The 15,413-nt window shown below is 54.0% G+C and overlaps 2 protein-coding genes across 5 annotated transcripts in view; one reads left to right on the top strand and one right to left on the bottom strand.

Moving 5' to 3' along the window:
* The window catches only part of Lrch4 (leucine rich repeats and calponin homology domain containing 4), a 12,217-nt gene extending 1,500 nt beyond the window's left edge, over nucleotides 1-10,717 (bottom strand). The window contains exons 1-17 of one of the 3 annotated variants that reach the window (XM_004630503.2): nucleotides 10,317-10,717; nucleotides 6,261-6,405; nucleotides 5,997-6,123; nucleotides 5,691-5,796; nucleotides 3,026-3,162; nucleotides 2,780-2,892; nucleotides 2,535-2,634; nucleotides 2,179-2,269; nucleotides 2,013-2,089; nucleotides 1,856-1,917; nucleotides 1,636-1,761; nucleotides 1,463-1,528; nucleotides 1,291-1,394; nucleotides 1,100-1,183; nucleotides 807-892; nucleotides 571-708; nucleotides 206-283 (exon numbers count right to left, since the gene is read on the bottom strand). In XM_004630503.2, coding sequence (XP_004630560.1) covers nucleotides 206-283; nucleotides 571-708; nucleotides 807-892; nucleotides 1,100-1,183; nucleotides 1,291-1,394; nucleotides 1,463-1,528; nucleotides 1,636-1,761; nucleotides 1,856-1,917; nucleotides 2,013-2,089; nucleotides 2,179-2,269; nucleotides 2,535-2,634; nucleotides 2,780-2,892; nucleotides 3,026-3,162; nucleotides 5,691-5,796; nucleotides 5,997-6,123; nucleotides 6,261-6,405; nucleotides 10,317-10,536 — 1,860 coding nt within the window. In that variant the 5' untranslated portion in view covers nucleotides 10,537-10,717. The remainder of the gene's footprint in view (nucleotides 1-205; nucleotides 284-570; nucleotides 709-806; nucleotides 893-1,099; nucleotides 1,184-1,290; nucleotides 1,395-1,462; nucleotides 1,529-1,635; nucleotides 1,762-1,855; nucleotides 1,918-2,012; nucleotides 2,090-2,178; nucleotides 2,270-2,534; nucleotides 2,635-2,779; nucleotides 2,893-3,025; nucleotides 3,163-5,690; nucleotides 5,797-5,996; nucleotides 6,124-6,260; nucleotides 6,406-10,316) is intronic. The other 2 variants (XM_004630502.2, XM_023714396.1) reach the window with 2 other exon arrangements.
* Nucleotides 10,718-12,768: 2,051 nt separating this feature from the next.
* Nucleotides 12,769-15,413, top strand: part of Fbxo24 (F-box protein 24) — a 7,977-nt gene continuing 5,332 nt past the window's right edge. Inside the window, exons 1-5 of one of the 2 annotated variants that reach the window (XM_004630499.2) lie at nucleotides 12,769-12,943; nucleotides 13,306-13,404; nucleotides 13,497-13,680; nucleotides 14,652-14,890; nucleotides 15,036-15,270. In XM_004630499.2, the coding sequence (XP_004630556.1) occupies nucleotides 12,872-12,943; nucleotides 13,306-13,404; nucleotides 13,497-13,680; nucleotides 14,652-14,890; nucleotides 15,036-15,270 (829 nt within the window). In that variant the 5' untranslated portion in view covers nucleotides 12,769-12,871. The remainder of the gene's footprint in view (nucleotides 12,944-13,305; nucleotides 13,405-13,496; nucleotides 13,681-14,651; nucleotides 14,891-15,035; nucleotides 15,271-15,413) is intronic. The other variant, XM_023714397.1, reaches the window with a different exon arrangement.

The following is a 15,413-nucleotide window of genomic DNA, read 5'->3' as shown; positions in this document are numbered from 1 at the left end:
AGGAGACGTGCGGGGCAGGAGACGTGCGGGGCAGGAGACGTGCGGGGCAAGGAGACATGCGGGGCAGGAGACGTGCGGGCGGGGTGTGCAGATCCACCTCTTCTGGTAGCAGACACCCTGTAGAATAGAGCCCTGCCACCCATGCAAAGTGCTCAGGGAGTCCCGGGCCATCACCACCCTTTAGAGCACAGAACAACCCTCATACCTCAGGCACCCCCATTTTTCGACAGGCTTCTAAGAAACTCTCCACATTCTTCCGAGACTTCAGGGCACTGAGCTTTGGCTAAGTGTAAGAAATGAAGAGAGGAGGGGAAGGGGATGTGTAAAGAAATAAGATGCTATGCATGTGTCCCAACTTCCCATGACGAACAACCATTATGTAGAGCAATCGTACTAATAAAAGTTAAAAACGGGCTGGGGAAATGGCTCAGTAGAATAAGCGCTTTCCTGGCAAGCACAAGGGCCTGAGTTCAATCCCCAGTAAAAAGTTAAAAACAACATGAAATGAACAGAGGGGAAAGGAAAGGCCCTTAGTGTCCCCACTCCCCACCTCCGCGGCACCCCACTGACCACAGCAGGTGAGGGCACATGGATGAAGGGCACGCAGCGGGGCCGGAGCTGGTTGGCCAGCTGACAGAGGATGACGCCATTGGCCAGAGCCTCACCCAGGTCCTCAGGCAGAGGCCGCTGCAGCCTGGACTCAAGGACCTGGGGGAGAGGTGTCAGCAGGGAGGTGAAGGTAGAAAGTGGGTGATGAGACACTGCGCCCCACTCCAGCCCAACCACACAATGCTGCTCCTGCGTACCTGGCGCAGTTGAGACATTAATTCCTTTTCATCTGGAGTCTGGGTGGCAGGCCGAGGTCTCAAGACAGAGTCTGGTGAGGAAGGGCCTACAAGGAAAAAAAGCACAGGGTCATTTCCATATACGTTCACCTCATCACCAGCTCCCAGGGGCCAGTGCATGACCCTCCAGCCCCTCTGCTTGTGCAGTTCTTGACACAAAGGGACCACAGACCCAGACAGTCCATAAGCCAGAGGTGACATCAACCCTCAGTGCTGGCCAAAGCAAATGTCATGTGGGGAGGGAGGAGACTCACCTGAGCCACTCTGAGAGGAGGAGCGGAAGAGGAAGCTGTTCGGTCTCTGAATGGAGCCATGTGGTCGGGGAGCAGGTGCCATTGCTGGGGTCCAAGAGTAGAGACAGGTGAGAGAGACTCCAGTGTTCCATTCTTTCCTCAGGCCACCAGGTCCCAGACACCCCTGTCCTCCTCGTAAAGTCCCTGCTCACCTGGTCCAACTACAGGAAGGGACTCCTGGGAGGAAGCAGCAGGCATGGGGACTGCCTGCGTCCCTGAAGCTCCCAACAGGGCAGTACTGGGCTTGGGAGCCCCACTGAGGAGAGACAGGGGAATTAGAAGGCTGGTGAGACCCTGGGGACAGGCAGCCAGGAGGGAACCTACTTGTAGGCCGTTTGAGTAGATAGGCTGGCTCCGCCCCCGGAGGCCCTGATGCCCAACTTCAGGAAACTGCAAACAGGACAGCTGCAGTCAGCCAATGAGCAGGTGCCACCCAAGAGCCCAGCAGCATCACCTACACTGGCCAGCAGCAGCCTCAGCCAGCCCTGGCCCAGCACCTGTCTTTCCGGGGAGCCCCTAAAGCCCCACTCTGGTGTTGTTGTTGCTGTTGCCGCCGCTCCCGCTCCTGCCACAGCTGCAAGCTATCAGGACGACGACGCTCCTCCCCTGCAGGCTCCTCACGCCTGAGGATGCACAGGAGGACACCTTGGTCAGGGCCAGAAGAGGGGCCAGGGGCTTCCAATGCAAGGCAGGGTGTGGGCTCTAAGGCTGGAGTACCTGCTGCTGAGTCCCCGCTCCCTGTCCCCTGCTGCAGGGCTTGATTCAGGAGGCTGCTGCTCCTGAGGAGGGACAGCAGAGGGTGACAGGAGGCCTGGTCTCCACATGACCCCCCAGCTCCCTTTTCCTTGGAGGAGGGTCATCGCTGAACCCTCACCTCAGCTGCACCTCGCTCCTCGTCCTCCCCAGGGACATGGCTGTCAATGAAGTCAATCTGTTCAGGGTCTCCATCCCCTACAGGGGCCAAGGCACGGCAGTCAGCACGTAGGTGGGAACCCACAGCCCTTGCCCACTCTGGCCTCCCTGGCCTCACTCCCACTCACCAGAGCCATCCTCCCTCCGTTCTCTGGGCCCCCGAGGTTCCCGGGCCAGCTCTGAGATCCGAAATGACAGCTCTGAAAATTCATCTGTTGACTGTAAAGACAAAGTGGGAAGGTAGAAGAGGGCTTTCTGAAGTGCTGGGGGCTCAAGGGGCCGCAGGCGTGCAGGGGCTTGAGAAGGACTGAGATTAGGGTCTGTTGCTAAGCCAGCCCTTACAGGGACAGTGGGGAGAGGAAAGAGCTTCAGCCACCACCCATCACTCTGAGATTCAGTGGTACCAGGCAGGGGTCCCCAGAACAGAGGTCCTCTCCCAGGGCTGATACCACCAATCACTCATGGAAAGGAGGCCAGCTCTTACCTCATTTCCAGACCACCTTTTGCTGCCACTGTCCACGCTATGGAAGCCTGAGTCCAGCCCGCCATCATATCGACGTCCAGGAAAGAGATCCTCAGCCGGGCTAGGGCCAGCCAAGAACATTGATCAGACTCATGCTAGCAGCAGCCCTCCAGAGCCTCCCACCAGGATCCAGGGGATCCTCTGGGCCAGAAAGAATATAAAGTCTCTCTAAGTTAAGGGCTTTCTTCCTTCCCTCTGAGACTTACCAGGGACTGAAACTCGGGGGACGGGAAGGAGCCAGGTCCCCCAGGGCAGCCCCTCGCTGCCCTGCCTCTGTTGATAAGTACTTGAAGATATGAAGTTTCCCCTTCAGGCAGATCTGTGTGAGGAGGCAGCTAGGAAGTGAGGGGAGGGAAATGGCTTCCCAGGTCCTGCTGGGCTGCCTTCAGGGTCCCCTCCAACCCCTGCCTACAGGGATCCCTGTCTCCAGGCGCACCTAGCCAGCATCTCACCTGGGCAGGTGGGCTTTGCAGGGGGTTGCTGTCCAGCAGAATGACCTGCAGGTGCCTGAGGCGGCAGAAGGAGACCGGGATGCGGGAGACACGGTTACAGGAGAAATCCAGGCGGACCAGAGGAAGGTCCCCCAGCTCTGGGGGGTGGGTGAGGGACAAGTCAGGAGCAAGCCGAACCCCGGAGCCTTGCACTCCCTTCCTCGCACTCTGCTGCATCTGCCCTGCTGGCTCAGGACAAGCTCCCAGCTCCTCTGCCTCCTCATATCCAACCCCACAATCCTAACAGGACTTGAGCTCCTGTGAACCCCCACCTGCTCCTCGCCTGTCCAGCCACACAAGGTCCTCATTCTCAAGTGACCAGCACCAGACACAGGCCAAAACATGACACCTAGTGCTCAAAACCTTCCCACGCCATGCAGCCAGGGTACTGAGGTTGGGTGTGTTGTGCGCTGCCTAGAGAGCTCTGTGCTAGCCATGCCCTACACCTCAGGTGAGGTTCTGGCTGCCCCCAGGAAGGGTGGCTTCTGCTCATTCCCCAGAAGGCATCTTTGATTCAGCTTAAATGCACAATAAAACAACTACCTCCTAGCCCAACATGGCAAGGGCTTTACCCATCTGGCTTCCACTCGCATGTCTGACCTTACTACTCACCCTGCATCCCTCAGCGTCTGAGCCTTCCCATCCCCTGCACTCAGGTAGGAGTAAACACAGCACTCCATCTTTCCAGGCTCAGTTCAACCATTGCCTCCATGGTGCAGCCTTCCAGACAGCTCAGAATTGTTTTTTCTCTGTGTCCCCAGGGCATTTTGCCTAGATCAAATGTTTTTTGTGGCCCAGGGAGGAGCCTGATCAAATGCCTATGTGTACCCTTATTGCTTTGGTATGACTGTTCCTGTGTTGGAAATTTAATCCCCAAATTCACAGGCTACTGAAATCTGCAAGCAGGGCACGTGAGAGCTAACTGGGTCATGGGGGCTCTGTCCTGAGGAACAGACTAATCCATTAATGGATAAATGGGTTGTTAGGGGAGTGGCTTTATTATAGAGCAAGCCCTGCCTGGCATACTCACTCTGCCTTGCCCTGGGATGTCCTCTGCAGTAAGCAGGCCCTCCCTGGCTGCCTGGCAGATGTTTCTGCCTTGTGCCTGCACTTGCTGGCCTTCAGACACATAAGCCACCCAGCCTTAGGCACTTTGTTATAGCAACAGTAAACAGACCAAGATACCTACTGACTTGGAAGAAAGAGGGCAGATGCAGAAAGAGCAGAAGGCAGAGAAAATGCTGACCACCTGACTCTTGCTCTTCAAATCAAGTTCATACCCTCCGGTCTGGCCCTCCCTGCCTCACCCTAGCTTGCCTTTCTAACTGGATCGCTCTGGTCCATGCTCTCTCCCACCCCCACGCTTTGCACATGATAAATGGTTTCTCTGCCTGAGCGCAGAAACCCTGATTTCTCCTTCCAAGGTCAGCGTGTGCTCGCCTGAGCTTTGGGCAACAAGTCCTCCCCAGGGCTTCTCAAGCAGAGCCCTGCCTCCTCCCTTGCTCCTTAGGTTCTCACAGTGTTCCTGTGAAAGTTTGTCTCTCCCCAATAAACCCTCAAGAGTTGACCCCAGATCTTGCATCACCTGCACCTACCCGGGCCCCACCTAAAACCAGGGCAGCACACACACAAAAACAGCGCAGGTTGAATACAAGAAGGTGCACCTGCCTGCCAGCAGAGCTATCAAATGTTGGTGCATCACAATTAGCCTTTAAAATGGGGCTTCCTGGGTTTAGAGAGCTGGCAAGGAGGTGTAAGGCATCACCTAAGCCAGGTATTTGTGATCCTTGACAAAGGATGACCTCCGAAGCCCCTTCCAACACTGAGATCCTATGTGGAGCACACCCACTAACTTCCTGTCTATGACCATTCCCATGTTTATAAAATGCAGCTGGTGACCTGTGATTTGCCAGCCTCAGAGGACTGCTATGCTTAAGAGCAAATAAAACCATTTACAATTTGCTCTCTCCACCCCTGCTGTGGCACTACTGCGAACTGAACCCAGAGCTTTCATATCCCCAGGCCTTGTTTGGGACAGTTTCCTGTGGAATGCCTAGGTTGCCCAGGCTGGGCTTGAACTTGCAATCCTCCTGCCTCAGCCTCCCAGAATGCTGTGATTACAGGTGTGGGCCACCACATTCAGCCACAGTTGGCGTTAAACACTGCATAATCCTGCACAACTAAGGCATGACTCATCTTGAAGATTCCTTGTCTATAACTGCTCCAAAGGAAGATGGATTGTTTCAGACTGAATGTCTGTATCCTGCTTTCTCCCCCAAAGTTGGAATCGGTGCTCTAGAAGTGATATTAGGAAGGGGGGCCTTTAGGTGGTAATTTAGATTATAACAGTGGTGTTCCCATGAGTGGGATTAGTGCCTTTTTAAAAGAGGCCCCAGGGAGCTCTCGGCTTTCCACCATATAAGGACACACTGAGAAGTGGGCCGTCTGCAGTCTGGAGGAAGACCCTCCCTAGAAAGAACCTCACCACACTGACACCTCGAGCCTGGCCTCCCAGCTTCTAGAACTGTTGGTGATAAGCCACTCTTTCTATGGCGCCTTTGTTCCAGCAGCCTGAGTAGATAAAAGCTTCAAGCATGCATGCCCCACCCTCCAGTTGTCCTCTTACCATCAGGCAGGGTGCTGAGCTGGTTCCTCCGAACATTGAGATCCCGCAGGGAACGGAGGCCACACAGCTCCATGGGGAGGGACTGTAACTCGTTGCTGCTCACATCCTGCAATCCAGAAAGCAGCAGGGAAGAAGCTGTAAGACCAGGACCAACAGAAACTTCCCCTCCTGTCTGTCTCTGGCTACTTTGCCTGTAGTCCAAGCCTTTCCCTAAGGGACTTTCTGACTTTTCCTGGCTTTCCCCACTAAGAAGTCCCAGATCCCTGGCTCAGCAGTCCCTCCTTGGGCCTTGCTCCCCATCCTCACAAGCTGTCGCAGGCTTCCCAAAGTGCTGATGTCAGGAGGCAAGGCTCCCAGCTTGTTGTTGCTGACAATAAGCACTCGCAGGGGCAGCTGGCAAATGTAAGGTGGCAGCGATGACAGCTGGTTTCGGCTGTGGAAGGGAGAAAGGCAGCAGGCTCACTCCCCAGGCACAGATCTCGGCCTTTCCCTCCTCTCAGGGATGCGAAGGGCACTCAGAGTGCTACGCACTGCTTGCTCAAGCAGCAATACAGACAAGCCCCATCCTACCTGAGGTTGAGGTAAGTTAGGGCCGTGAGATTCCCCAAGGCTGGGTTCAGGCATCTCAGGCAGTTGTGGTAGAGGCTCAGGCCCTCCAGGGACACCAGCTGGCAGGCTGCCTCAGGCACCTCGGGAAACCGGTTCCGGGACAGGTCTAGGGGAAGCAAGTGTCGGGGGAAGCTGTGGAAAGGCCCAAATCTGCACAGGGGGCCCTTAATGTCTCCTGAGCCAGCAGCCCAGCTCCCTGCTCCTCACAACCCTAAATAACTGAGTCCAAGCTGGGCAGGTGATGCACACCTATAATCTCAGCCAGCACTCTGGGACGCTGAAGCAAGAGGATCACAAATGGAAGCCCAGCCTGGGCAAATTAGTGATTTATCAAGACCCTGTCTCAAAATAAAAAACAAAACAGATGGGTGTCACTTAATGCAAAGGCCTCAGGTTCAACTACTAGTATTACAGAAAAAAAGAAAAAAGAAAAAGTCAAGCATATAATCTGAGCTTCCTTCCTACATAGATAGCAAAGCCTTCTGCAAAATGGAGCACGTAGTATTTTAAGCATGACCAGGGAGGCAATGGCCTTAAGATCACCAGGCCAGAGAAGCCCAGATATGCGGGAAGGTGGCAGAGACACTCCATGTACTGTCCTAGAAATGTGGATAACTCTATGCTTCCCTGGATTCTGAGATGCCAGGAGAACCAGAAGGCAAGATGTCACAGGAAAGAGATTCATTCAAAAGAGAACAGCCATGGAGGGTGGTGTCGGTGCATGTTAAGCACATGCTCAGGGCAGACCACATCCTTAGCGTGCCCAAGGCCCAGCCCTCCCCCAACCCCTCCAAAAAGGAACTGTGTGTAACGGTGCAGGCCTAGGCCAAACAGTGAATTCATGGCCAGCCTGAGCTACACAGTGAAAACCTAACTCACAAAACAAGAGAGCCCTTCCTCCCAACTACTCTTTGGGGAAGCTGAGGCAGGAGAATCAAATTGGGGCCCAGTCTATGTACTTTAGTAACTTATTGAGGCTCTGCCTCAAAATAAAAAATAAAAGGACTAAGGATGTAGGTCATGTGAAAGTCCTGGGTTCAATCCCCCCCCACCCCCCATGGAAAGAAAAGAATAAGGTTATAGAATGGGAGGCTCAAAGAGAACATAGTATGGAAACTCCTAGGGACAAGAGAACACTTCAGCCAGGAATGGTGGCAAAAGCCTGTAATCACAGCACATGGAAGGCAGAGGCAAGAGGACTGCTGTGAGTTCGAGGCCAGTCTAGGCCAAACAATGAATTCATGGCCAGCCTGAGCTACACAGTGAAAACATAACTCACAAAACAAGAGAGCCCTTCCGAGAGCCCTTCCTCCCAACCACAGTCTGTTTTCAACACAGGGAGAAATCAAAGTCACTATAGATAGAGCCAGGAGTCTGGCTCTAGAGATGAATAACTAAGGCCCTGGACGCTGGGTAACAGTTTCTTACCAGCCCTGAAGACCAAGAGGCTATGAAAGTCCAGATTTCCAAGGAGGGAAAGGCAAAAGGCTGAGCTAGATGCAGGAGCCAAATCCTTGAGTGCTGTCTACCCTGGGTCCTCTGGCCTCCTTCCCACCCTCTTCAGCCCATCAGTGTTCTTTTGCTTCCTGACCTAAGAGTTCTCCACAGGGGTGGAGGCAGAGAAAGGAGGGAAGAAGTCATCCCTCCCACCCATCTCAGGTAGTGGCTCCTTCCAGCAGAGCCAGGAGGTTGACCACACAGACCTCTAGAAACCTGTTTGTTTGCTCAGCCGGCTTGCACGGGGAGGGACTCAGCCCTGCTGGGGAAGTCCCAAGCAACAGACCTCAGTGAGCTCCTCTCAGGGCTCTCCTTTGGCTGCTGGGAGAGCAAAGGCTAAAGGGAGAGGAAGCTCGACATAAACCCCCAGCAAATGAAGTAGAAACAATCCATCAGGTTGTCTCTGGTAGGCTCTATGTTTGCTGGGACTGATGACACACCAAGAGCCCAGGAACTGCTCTCTTCTCTGCCCCAGCCCTGGTACACAGAACACCTGGCATGGGAGAAGGCCATTCCGGATAGGGTGGGAGGACTGCATCTGGCCCTCCCACCCATGCCCAACACCTGTCTGCTTCCTCTGCACCCACCAATGTATCTGCATGCACATGTGGATGAAGGGGTGGAGACCAAGTTCTGAGGGTAAGCAGTGGGTGTCAGGTCAAAAGCTAGGAGCGGAAGGGAGCCCAAGCTGAAGGAGGCAGGGCCAGGGGCACAGGATGTGGTCTGTGAGAATGAACTACACTTCTCCTTTGCTACAGCGGCCCCTCCCCCAGACTCTGCCTATTATGGTACCTGAGGAACAGAGTCCAAGGGTTCCAAGAGTCTAAGCATAGGACGTGCTGGGAAGAAAAACATGCACAAAGAGCTTAGAAAGCGTGAGGAGGGGTTCAGAACGATTCAACAGCAGAGCATTTTCAAGGACAAGGAAGGCATATAGGGCAGGGTATGGGCAACTCTGGGTTTTTGTCACTTCCCCTTTCCACTCCAGGCTGGGAGCACTCAGCTTAGGGACAGCGTGCAGAGGAAGAGATGTAGAAAAGATACAACTCACCTCACCTAGGACCTGGGCCCTGACAGGACTGAGGAGGGCAAGGAGGGCTTCTTGGGAAGCTGGGGTTTTTTCCCACCACACCACACAAGGGAACTTACAGGAGGCCTGGCTGCACCCTGAGCCGGAATGCTGGGGGAGGAGGCTAGGAAGGGGACAGGAGCTGGGAGGGGCTGGCAGTTCTTGGTAGCTTTCCCCAAGAGTCCACTCACTGAGACAGAGCCCTAAGGAAGTAAAGAATAACATTTGGTCTTTGTCAAAAACAAGGGGGAGGAGAAAGAGAACAGACGGCAAGTGTCACACAGCTGCTGAGGTCAATCTGAAGCTTAGGGGATGGGGGGCATGTAAGAGGGATACATGGGGCTTCTTTGTGGGGCTCTTCCCTTTAAACTTACTCGCTGCACAGAGGGCAAGAGAAGAGGTTTAAAATGGTTCTCCCAGAACAAGAAGGGGAAGAGTGTGCCTGGCTGGTCTGGCATGTGCAGGTGGGGGAAGGCACCTGCCTGGGAGGTAGCGCACTCTTGTACTCAGCCCGTCCCAATCCTCCTAAGAGACCCGCCTACCTATGGGCTTTGGGAATACAGTCTTCTCCCCTCCTGATTCCCAGCTCTCAGCTGGCAGCCCAAGGTCTCAGGCTTCCTCCTGAGCAGCTGAGGCCTAACTTACAGGTCACAGCAGATACCAGGGTGGAGGGAGCATGATTAGAGGGCTCCTTCGGGTGGGGAGGAGAAAGAAAGTCTCCAGGGACGTCAGCACTCTCAGCTAGGAGGTGTTTCCTTCCTTTAGGCAACTGCCTCAAGTCTCTCTCCCAGGGAAAGCAAAAACCGATATAGGTATTCTAGGATCCTTTTGAGGTCAAAAATTCCAGTGACTCCCCAGGCGAAGGAAGAAGAGTCCCAGATAAGGAGGTCAGGAATGACGGGTGGAAGAACTTAGAGGAGGTAAAAGATTTGCGGGTTTCCCATAGGGTGAAGAGTGGAGGCCCGGGACATAAGGGGGCGGGACCATGGCAAACAGCCCAGAAGAATCATCCCGTTGTTACAAACAATCTATGGGAAAGAGGTGCCTGGGGCAGCTCGGATCTCGGTGGAACGCAAAGGAGTCGGAGTCGAGGAGCAAGGAGAGAAAGGAGTGGTCAGAAAAGCTCAGAGGCTGCTTTAAGAAATGATCCTGAGGTAGAAGAGGTCATGCAAATGAGCCAACCAGGTGAGGGGCGGGACCACAGTGCAGGTGCGCAACAAGCAAATAAAGACGGGAGGGGTCTCACAACGTTCACTCAGAGACGCTGGGCGTTCTGTGAAGCCAGAAGAGCGCTCGTAGCTCTGGACTTCTTACAGCGGGAAGAGGGTGGTCGCAATCTTACGCCAGTCGGGAGGGGCGAGCTATCCCGCAGCTAGGTGAAGGGGCGGGTCAGGCGCAGGTGGGCGGGGCTATATGTAAATAAGAGTCTAGCCCTAGTTCGAGGTACTCACCAGCCTGAGTGATATCTGACAGGTCGTAGCTGCGGGCCGCACCCCTGGGGAAGTGCTTCAAGCGCCGGTTAGACAAGTTCAGTGTCCCGGTGGCCACGGCTTCCTCTAGGGCTCGCTCTGCACTACGGCTCCCAGGCAGACCCGGAGACCCTGGCACTGAGGTCGTAGTCGCCGTCTCCTCTCCCCCGGCGGCGAGTGGCGCCGCTACAACCGCCGCCATCCGCTCCCGGCGGCTCCCGCTGCCTGACTGACGGGACCGGCCGTCCCTCCTTTCCCCTCCCCCTCCTCGGAGCCGCCGTAGTCGCCTCCAGGGGAAGGAAGCGGGGTCAGGAACCCGAAGAACCAATCGCGATCGGGAGATGCCTAGGAAGCGGCTAATCAGAATCCCCCGAGAAGGTGGAGCCTAGGCTCCTGGAGACTGGCGAAGGAAGGGAGGGAGGAAGAATGGAGCGCTCGCCAACGGCCGCCGCTTGTGGTCAGCCCGCCCCGCGCAGCCTCGTCCAATCACAATTCCTAGGGCTAGAGATGGAGCCAATCAGGTCCTACCCGGAGCGCTGGCGCTTAACTAGTATAGGGCTAGAGACCCATAGACTGCAATCCGCAGCACCTCCTCCTTTTCCGACGAAGACCAATCGCAAACCAGATACCGTGAAGAAGACCAATTAGAGCCTTCAGAGGGAATCTGGCCCGGAAGGACGGCTCTACCTACCAATAGCATGGGCAAGAAGGCGATCCCTTTGCTAAGGAGGCGAAGGAGCTAGAACTTTTCAGACTGAGGTAGAGAGAGTGCGGCGCGCCGGAATTGCAGTCCAGAGGCTGGAGTAACGCGTGTGAACCGGACGTGTTAGGGAGCTAGCCAGCGTCTAGGGCGTGAGAGAGGCCGAGGGCAGCCCGAGGCCAGCGCGCGGGTAGTAGTTGGAACCGAAAGGGCTGCCTGGGCCATTTCCGGCTGCAGAGGCTGCAAGGGTCTTGGGACCCCTGGGACGTGGGGCGGGAGCATCCCACAGCCTATAGCCGTCCAGAGAATCGAGAGGGAGTTGCCACGCTTCCCGGCATCACCAGCTATTTTAAAAGAACTTCGTGGGACCGAGGAGATAGCTCAGTAGAATAAGCGCTTGCCTGGCAAGCTCAGGGTCCTGAGTTCAATCCCCGGTTCCACAATAAATAAAAGAACTTCGTAAACTGGCTGATAAATTAGTTACAGCCAGGTCCTGACAGCTTGCGTTCGAATCCTGGTCCCAGCCGGCGTGATGGAGGCACACATCTGTCATCCCAGCACTCGGGGAGCCTGAGGCAGGAGGACGGTCTGCTTGAGCTACATGAGCGAGTTCAAGGCCAGCCTTCACTACTTAGACCATGTCTCAAAAAACCCAAAAAGTAAATAATAAAAAGAAGGGACACATCCGAAGGAGGTGGAAATTGTTCTTTCTTCCACTTGGAGATCTTCACATTCTTTATAAGGAAATAAGACTAATAGGGCCCACTTTGTATGCTGCTAGTTGCCGACCACCAATAACAAGTCAGCTTTCTCCTAAGTGATATCCCAAACAAACGTGTTTATGCACAAGCACTTATTAACATATTAAAGGACTAGGGAGATAGCTCAAGGGCATAAGTGCCTGCCTGGCAAGCCTAACTAAGGTCCTAAATTCAATTCCCAGTACCACAAAAAAATTTTAAAAAATAAAATTCCTCAGGTATTCCAAAGCAGCTGTTTGCAAGCTGCATAAATAAAGAAATCTGAGTGGGTGGTGCACACTGTTGGCTAGAGCAGTCAGTGTGGATCTGTCCTCCATTGAGGGCCAGCTGGGTGTCTACCAGGACTGGATTCCTTTGAGCCACTACTCCTTGAAAGTGTAGACCTTCTGCCCTCTTCAGAGCCCACCTGGGCTCCTTCTATGTGTCCTCAGCTTTCAGAGCAAATTCTTCCTGTTCTCCCACTTTACTAGTTCGTCCTTCGCACACACAGCGATGTTGCTGGGCCCTTGGAAAGCAGCTGCTTTGGGATGCATTATCATAGGACTGTAGTTGTGCTGAGTTGCTGGGTTCCTATGTGGGCCAGGTGATCAAAGCAGGGTCCCCTCATCTCTCTGCACCTGTCAAACTGTCCTTTTTTTTTTTTTCTTTCTTCTTTTCTAAGTTTGTAGTCTTGAGCTACAAATCCCTGGAGGTCCTGGCTTGCTGAGATGCATAGGAGTCACCAGGTTCTCTACAGCACTGGTGCTCAAAGGGCCTCAAGAGAGAAAATCTACCCCTTGCAAGTCAAGGCCTCATCTCTCAAGAGTTTATACTTTATCTCTCCAGGGTTGTGCATGTCCCATGAGCCACCCAGCTAGGCATGAACTAAAACCCATCAGCCAGGTCCCAGATCATATTCAGGAGAATAGGTCACAGTGGCTGCACAGTGAGGTCACAGAGAGGTTTGTTTGGCCTGAACTCCATGAGGGAGGGGCCCAAGAGGTCCCCCAGGCTCAGACAGGACACATGGTGTGGGCAAGGCAGTTGGGGACAGGGCCCAAAGAGATGAGGGCAGGAGCAGGGAGGGGACAGTCAGGATGGTGAGGAGAAGCCAGAGACAGAAGCTGCAAAAATTGACTAGGCTGAGCAGCCGGGAGGAGGGGCATCGGGTGAGGGTGGGGTGAGGATGAGAGCAAAGCAGGCAGGGAGGGGCAACCAAGGACCCGGGAGACAGATGGGTGGATTTGAGGACACAGAGGGAAAATCAGTAGAGTCCCAAAACAGGAGTTCATGCAAGACAGGTTGATAGAGCTGGGCGTGGTGGTGCATTTCCATAATCTCAGCACTTGGAGGCTGAGGCAGGAGGTTAGCCATGCATTCCAGGCCAGCCTGAGCTACATAGTGAGTTCAAAGCCAGCCTGCACTACATAGTGGGACCCTGCCTCAAAAAGAAAGAAAAAGAAAGAGGTTGAGATCAAGGTGGAAAAAAGGTGCAACCCTCACAGAATTCCCATGTTCCCTTCTCTGGTAGGTAAAGCGGAGCTGTCCTTCTTGTGGCCCAGACAACGCAGTTGAAGAGAAGAAGGAGAGAGGGAGCTGTATTTCTGTTCAGTTGTTCCCCCCAGAGCTGGTGAGTCTCAGGGAGCAGGGGCAGTCTTGAGAATGCAGGATGCAAGACCTGCTACAGGGCTGCAAAAGACCCACTTCCTCCCTCGCCCCCAGGTGGAGCATATCATCTCATTCCTCCCAGTAAGAGATGCAATCGCACTAGGCCAGACATGCCGCTACTTCCATGAAGTGTGTGACACTGAGGGCGTGTGGAGACACATCTGCCGCAGGTTCAGTCCACACCTCCGTGAGCAGGGTTCTGGAGTCCGGCCCTGGAAGAGAGCAGCTGTTTTGAACTGTATGCCTTCCCCAGTGTCCTCTCTCCTTGTCTCTGTCCTTGATTATTCTGGGAGTCCTGCTCTGTAAATTAGCCTGATAACTTCTGCGCTCCCAGTGTACTTCGCAGGCCCTTTGCTTTGCTTGGCAATTTGTCTGATTCAGACTCTAGGAAGTAGTTCCTCTGAGACCCTAGGGCCACACTCTGATAGAAGTCCCACCCAAGTGTCCCCGGGAACACCAGCTCTTCCACATCCCACCTTCAGGCATCTCCTCCTCACCAAGGCTGGATTCTTCCTTCCTCTAAACCAGGGTTGCTGAACCTTCTCACCACAGACATTGTGGGTGACATTGTGGGTGAAGTTGTTCTTTTTGTTGGGGTCTGTCTTGAGCATTCTGTTATGCTAGCATGGTCTCTGGCATCTACCCACTAGATGCCAACAGCAACTCCCTATTTATAGCAGTGGGTGACAAGTGCTGTATGCTGCTATCATACCCAGATTAGGGCAGAAGATGGGCCCAGAAAGCAGCTCCACTTTCAGGCTGCTTTCTTTTTTTTTTTTTTTTTTAATATTTATTTTTTTATTTAGTGTGTGGCCAGCTCAGCCCACCAGGGTGCTGGGGGATTGAACCAGGGTCCCTGTGCTTTGCTTAGCTTGTTCTAAGTAGGTGCTTTAGACCACTGAGCCATCTCACCAGCCCCCAGCCTGCTTTCTATATGTTTATTCTTATCTTTCCTTCTGGTCTTTGATGTAAAGTTGGACCAAAGAGGTGCTCCTTTCACTGCACAGTGTGGCCCAGGACTGAGGAGGTACAGACTGGGGTCTGACCTGGGCTTTTCACACTGCCTTGGGAAGGGCTCCATTTCCCAGGCCTGGGGTAGGAAAAATTAAACAGCACAGTGTCTGAGAAATTTAGTTGGCTCTATCTCTGACCCATTCTCCTATATGTCAGCCCCAGCCCCTGAATCTTCCATCTCCTTCTCTTCTCCAGACACGAAGGGCCTGTATTTTCAGGCATTTGGAGGTCGCCGCCGATGCCTCAGCAAGAGTGTAGCCCCCCTGCTAGCTCATGGCTACCGCCGTTTCTTGCCCACCAAGGACCACATCTTCATCCTCGACTACTTGGGGACCCTCTTCTTCCTCAAAAATGCTCTGGTCTCCTCCACCCTTGGCCAGATCCAGTGGAAGCGGGCATGCCGCTATGTCGTTTTGTGTCGTGGAGCCAAGGATGTGAGTTATAGGACCCTGACCCCAGTCATGAAGTGATCTTCTCAGAACATCTCCCCACTTACCCTGGGCCCCAGTATTTCACCTCCCATCCACTCTCTTCCCATTCTGAAGCCAAGAATCCTAGACATCTTGTTTTCCTCCACAGTTTGCCTCTGACCCAAGATGTGACGCGGTTTACCGTAAATACCTCTATGTCTTGGCCACTCGGGAGCAGTCGGGTATGTCAGGCACCACAGGCAGCCAGGTCTGTGACTGCGTGGAGGTCTACCTGCAGTCCAGTGGGCAGCGGGTCTTCAAGATGACCTTCCACCACTCCATGAGCTTCAAGCAGATTTCGCTGCTGGGGCAGGAGACCCAGCGGGCCCTGCTGCTCCTCACAGGTATGTCGTGGCCTAAAGCAGTGACTTACAGATGTTTCCTGCAAAATCTTCTTCGGGGCTGCTGCAGGGAATGGGGAGGGAGGCCTTTCATCACAGGTCCTGTGTGCCTCTTGTTCCAGTGCTTTTTTTTTTTTTTTTTTTTT

Source organism: Octodon degus, unplaced genomic scaffold, assembly GCF_000260255.1.
Source record: "Octodon degus isolate 3935 unplaced genomic scaffold, OctDeg1.0 scaffold00035, whole genome shotgun sequence".
NCBI classification, from domain to species: domain Eukaryota; kingdom Metazoa; phylum Chordata; class Mammalia; order Rodentia; family Octodontidae; genus Octodon; species Octodon degus.
The sequence above is the reverse complement of the archived record's forward strand: the minus strand, read 5'-3'. Positions and strand labels throughout refer to the sequence as shown.